Source organism: Seriola aureovittata, chromosome 1 (genome assembly GCF_021018895.1).
Source record: "Seriola aureovittata isolate HTS-2021-v1 ecotype China chromosome 1, ASM2101889v1, whole genome shotgun sequence".
Lineage (NCBI taxonomy): Eukaryota > Metazoa > Chordata > Actinopteri > Carangiformes > Carangidae > Seriola > Seriola aureovittata.
Window position 1 is genome coordinate 442,501 of NC_079364.1, and position 5,000 is coordinate 447,500.

The 5,000-nt window shown below is 48.2% G+C and overlaps 1 protein-coding gene across 7 annotated transcripts in view; it reads right to left on the reverse strand.

The window, feature by feature from the left end:
* Window positions 1–5,000, reverse strand: part of fhod1 (formin homology 2 domain containing 1) — a 55,773-nt gene that overhangs the window by 12,763 nt on the left and 38,010 nt on the right. For 6 of the 7 annotated variants that reach the window (XM_056375039.1, XM_056375055.1, XM_056375088.1 and 3 more), the window contains 3 exons: window positions 1,590–1,724; window positions 1,202–1,374; window positions 21–605 (listed from right to left, as the gene is read on the reverse strand). In XM_056375039.1, coding sequence (XP_056231014.1) covers window positions 21–605; window positions 1,202–1,374; window positions 1,590–1,724 — 893 coding nt within the window. The remainder of the gene's footprint in view (window positions 1–20; window positions 606–1,201; window positions 1,375–1,589; window positions 1,725–5,000) is intronic. The other variant, XM_056375047.1, reaches the window with a different exon arrangement.

Here is a 5,000-nt window from a genome sequence, read left to right on the forward strand (position 1 = left end):
TGACAGACAGATGTGGTTACCTTGGCGACAGGGAGTTCCTTGGCTTTTGACTCAAACAGGTGTTCCAGTCGGGCGGTATCCACGGCAACCTTGTCCAGAGACGCCCACACTGTCCCCCGACCGAAGCGACACTTCTGAGGTCGGTCCGCCTGCTTCAGCTCCTTCCAGAACAACTTCACCGTCTTCTTCTTCTTCTGAGAGAATGCCGCCGCCGCTGCCGAGGACGAGGGAAGAGGAGGAGGAGGGGGAGCGCCTGGTGGAGGGGGAGGAGGTGGGGGAGGACACAGACCCCCTGGTGGAGGAGGCGGGGGAGGGGGAGGAGGAGGAGCACCCAGGCCTGGGGGAGGAGGAGGAGGGGGAGGGATGCCAGAGAGGCTGCAGGAGGAGGAGGAGTCGAAAGTGTCCATGTCCAAGACGTCGATGTCCTCTTCGTCCAGCAGGTCGGAGAAGTCCAGGTCTTTGATGCGCAGGGCGGCGGCGCTCGGCTGCAGCTGGTCCCAGGCGTCGGCCGGACCCCCGGGGCCCAGAGGGGTCATCTGGGTGGTCTCCAGACGGCGGGCGTGAGTCTCCACGTCGATGCTGCTCTGCTGCCGCAGGTGACGACTCTGAGGAGGCGGGTTTAGAGACAGGTCAGTCACATGGATGGAGGAAGGTGTTCTGATACCGAGTCATTCATACAACCACATCCTGTCACATGACACAACACTGACTCCACCCATCTCCAACATGACTCACTGGAAGATATCGAAAAGGTTGGTGCCCAACAACACAGAGGCCGAACAGCATGTTATTCATTCACTCATTAAATACTCAGTGATTCAGACTGAAAATCAATCGTCAGTTCTCTTCATGGGTTCAATGATGTAAATCATCCAAACAGAGACCGACTTCATCATCACAGGGTCTTTCCTCACTGACCAGAGGACACATAGACTGTGTCTCATACTCCTTCATTCACTGTTTGTTTCTCCGTCTGCAGATCGTCATCAGCTCCTCCTGCGACTCACTGCTCACACACACTTTTATCTTCTGCTGCTGGTTCATGTGATCAAGTCGTCAGTTATAATAACGACTGACAAGGAGACGAGCTGCAGAGACTCAGAGTCGTTACTTCACCATCACAGGCAATCATCTTTCACTTTGATCACCACACACACACACACACACACACACACACACACACACACACACACACACACACCTGTTGCTCTTCAGCCAGTCGGGCGCGCGCTGCCTGGGCGGAGCCCTCCAGTCCCTCCAGCTCCGCCCTGCGGGAGGCGCTGCTCTCACTGGAGCTGGAGGACTCTACTGAGCACGCCCTGAAGCTGGACAGACGCTCCAGCACACGACCCCGACGACCCGGATCTGCCCCACCTGAGAGGAGGGAAACACAGAGAGGTCTCACTCTGACTGGATTTACAGAAGCAGCCATACAACCAGAGATGGTTTGAATGATCAAATTCTAAAAACAGGAGAAGATGAAGAAGAAGAAGAGGAAGAAGAGGAAGAAGGAGAAATGAAAAAGTCTCCTCCCACAGGTCAGAAGTCACCTGCTGTAAACACCAGCTGAGGGACGCGGACTCTCTCACCTTCTTCTTCTGTGGTGTCTGAAGCGGCAGCTGTTGGGCTCAGAGGCACTGAGGCAGCCGTCTTGGAGTAGAGCATGTCCAGCAGGAACTTCTTGTCGTTGGACAGAGTGCTGCACTGGCGCTGCACAGACACTGCTGCACACACACACACACACACACACACACACACACACACAGACACAGACACAGACACAGACACACACACAGACACAGACACACAGACACACACACACACACACACACACACACACACACACGCACACACACACACACACAGACACACACACACACACCACACACACACAGACACACACACAGACACACACACACACACACACACACACAGACACAGACACACACACACACACACACACACACACACAGACACAGACACAGACACAGACACACACAGACACAGACACACACACACACACACACACACACACACACACACACACACACACACACACACACAGACACAGACACAGACACAGACACACACAGACACAGACACACACACACACACACACACACACACACACACACACAGACACAGACACACACACACACAGACACACACACACACACACAGACACACACACACACACAGACACACACACACACAGATACACACACAGACACACACACACACACACAGACACAGACACAGACACACACAGACACAGACACACACACACACACACACACACACACACAGACACAGACACACACAGACACAGACACACACACACACACACACACAGACACACACAGACACACACAGACACACACAGACACACACACACACACAGACACAGACACACACACACACACACACACACACACACACACACACACACACACACACAGACACACACACACACACACACACACACACACAGACACACACACACACAGACACACACACAGACACACACAGACACACACAGACACACACAGACACACACACACACACACACACACACACACACACGGTTTATTGTCAGACACAGTATCTGTGGCTCTTTGGAGAGAAGAGTTAAACTGACAGGAGTGTTCTGATGAAGATGATAAAGAGGATGATGAAGAAGATGATGAATAGGATGATGAAGATGATGAAGAGGATGATGAAGAGGATGAGGAGGATGAAGAGGATGATGAAGAGGATGAAGAATAGGATGAAGAGGATGAAGATGATGATGAGGAGGATGAAGAGGATGTAGAGGATGAAGAGGATGAGGAGGATGAAGAGGATGAGGAGGATGAAGAGGATGAGGAGGATGAAGAGGATGTAGAGGATGAAGAGGATGAGGAGGATGAAGAGGATGAGGAGGATGAAGCGGATGAAGAGGATGATGAAGAAGATGAAGAGGATGATGAAGAGGATGAAGAGGATGATGAGGATGAGGAGGATGAAGAGGATGAAGAGGATGATGAAGATGATGAAGAGGATGATGAATAGGATGATGAAGATGATGAAGAGGATGATGAATAGGATGATGAAGATGATGAAGAGGATGATGAATAGGATGATGAAGATGATGAAGAGGATGATGAAGATGATGAAGAGGATGATGAAGAGGATGAGGAGGATGAAGAGGATGATGAAGATGAAGATGATGAAGAGGGTGATGAAGAGGATGAAGGAGGTGATGAAGAGGATGAAGAGGATGATGAAGAGGATGAAGAATAGGATGAAGAGGATGAAGAGGATGATGAAGATGATGAGGAGGATGAAGCGGATGAAGAGGATGATGAAGAGGATGAAGAGGATGAAGAGGATTAGGAGGATGAAGCGGATGAAGAGGATGATGAAGAGGATGAAGAGGATGATGAAGATGATGAAGAATAGGATGATGAAGAGGATGAAGAGGATGATGAAGATGATGAAGAGGATGATGAGGATGAAGAGGATGATGAAGATGATGAAGAGGATGATGAAGAGGATGAAGATGATGTAGATGATGAAGAGGATGAAGAGGATGATGAAGAGGATGATGAAGATGATGAAGAGGATGATGAAGAGGATGAAGATGATGTAGAGGATGAAGAGGATGAGGAGGATGAAGAGGATTAGGAGGATGAAGCGGATGAAGAGGATGATGAAGAGGATGAAGAGGATGAAGCGGATGAAGAGGATGATGAAGAGGATGAAGAGGATGAAGAGGATTAGGAGGATGAAGCGGATGAAGAGGATGATGAAGAGGATGAAGAGGATGAAGAGGATTAGGAGGATGAAGCGGATGAAGAGGATGATGAAGAGGATGAAGAGGATGATGAAGATGATGAAGATGATGAAGAATAGGATGAAGAGGATTAGGAGGATGAAGCGGATGAAGAGGATGATGAAGAGGATGAAGAGGATGATGAAGATGATGAAGAATAGGATGAAGAGGATTAGGAGGATGAAGCGGATGATGAAGAGGATGATGAAGATGATGATGAAGATGATGAAGAGGATGATGAAGAGGATGAAGATGATGTGGAGGATGAAGAGGATGAGGAGGATGAAGAGGATGATGAAGAGGATGATATATGATAATTAGGATGATGAAGATGAAGATGATGAAGAGGGTGATGAAGAGGATGAAGGAGGTGATGAAGAGGATGAACAGGATGATGAAGATGATGAAGAGGACGAAGAGGATGATGAAGAGGACGAAGAGGATGATGAAGAGGATGAAGAGGATGATGAAGATGATGAAGAGGACGAAGAGGATGATGAAGAGGATGATGAAGAGGATGAAGGAGGTGATGAAGATGATGAAGAGGATGATGAAGAGGATGATGAAGATGATGAAGAGGACGAAGAGGATGATGAAGATGATGAAGAGGATGATGAAGAGGATGATGAAGATGATGAAGAGGATGATGAAGATGATGAAGAGGATGATGAAGAGGATGAAGAGGATGATGAAGAGGATGAAGAGGATGATGAAGATGATGAAGATGATGTAGAAGATGAAGAGGATGAGGAGGATGAAGAGGATTAGGAGGATGAAGCGGATGAAGATGATGATGTAGATGATGAAGATGATGAAGAGGATGATGAAGAGGATGAAGAGGATGATGAAGATGATGAAGAGGATGAAGAGGATGAAGGAGGTGATGAAGATGATGAAGAGGATGATGAAGAGGATGAAGAGGATGATGAAGATGATGAAGAGGACGAAGAGGATGATGAAGAGGATGAAGAGGATGATGAAGAGGATGAAGAGGATGATGAAGATGATGAAGAGGATGATGAAGAGGATGAAGAGGATGATGAAGAGGATGAAGAGGATGAAGAGGATGATGAAGATGATGAAGAGGATGAAGAGGATGATGACTGGATGATGAAGAGGATGAAGAGGATGATGAAGATGATGAAGAGGATGATGAAGATGATGAAGAGGATGATGAAGAGGATGA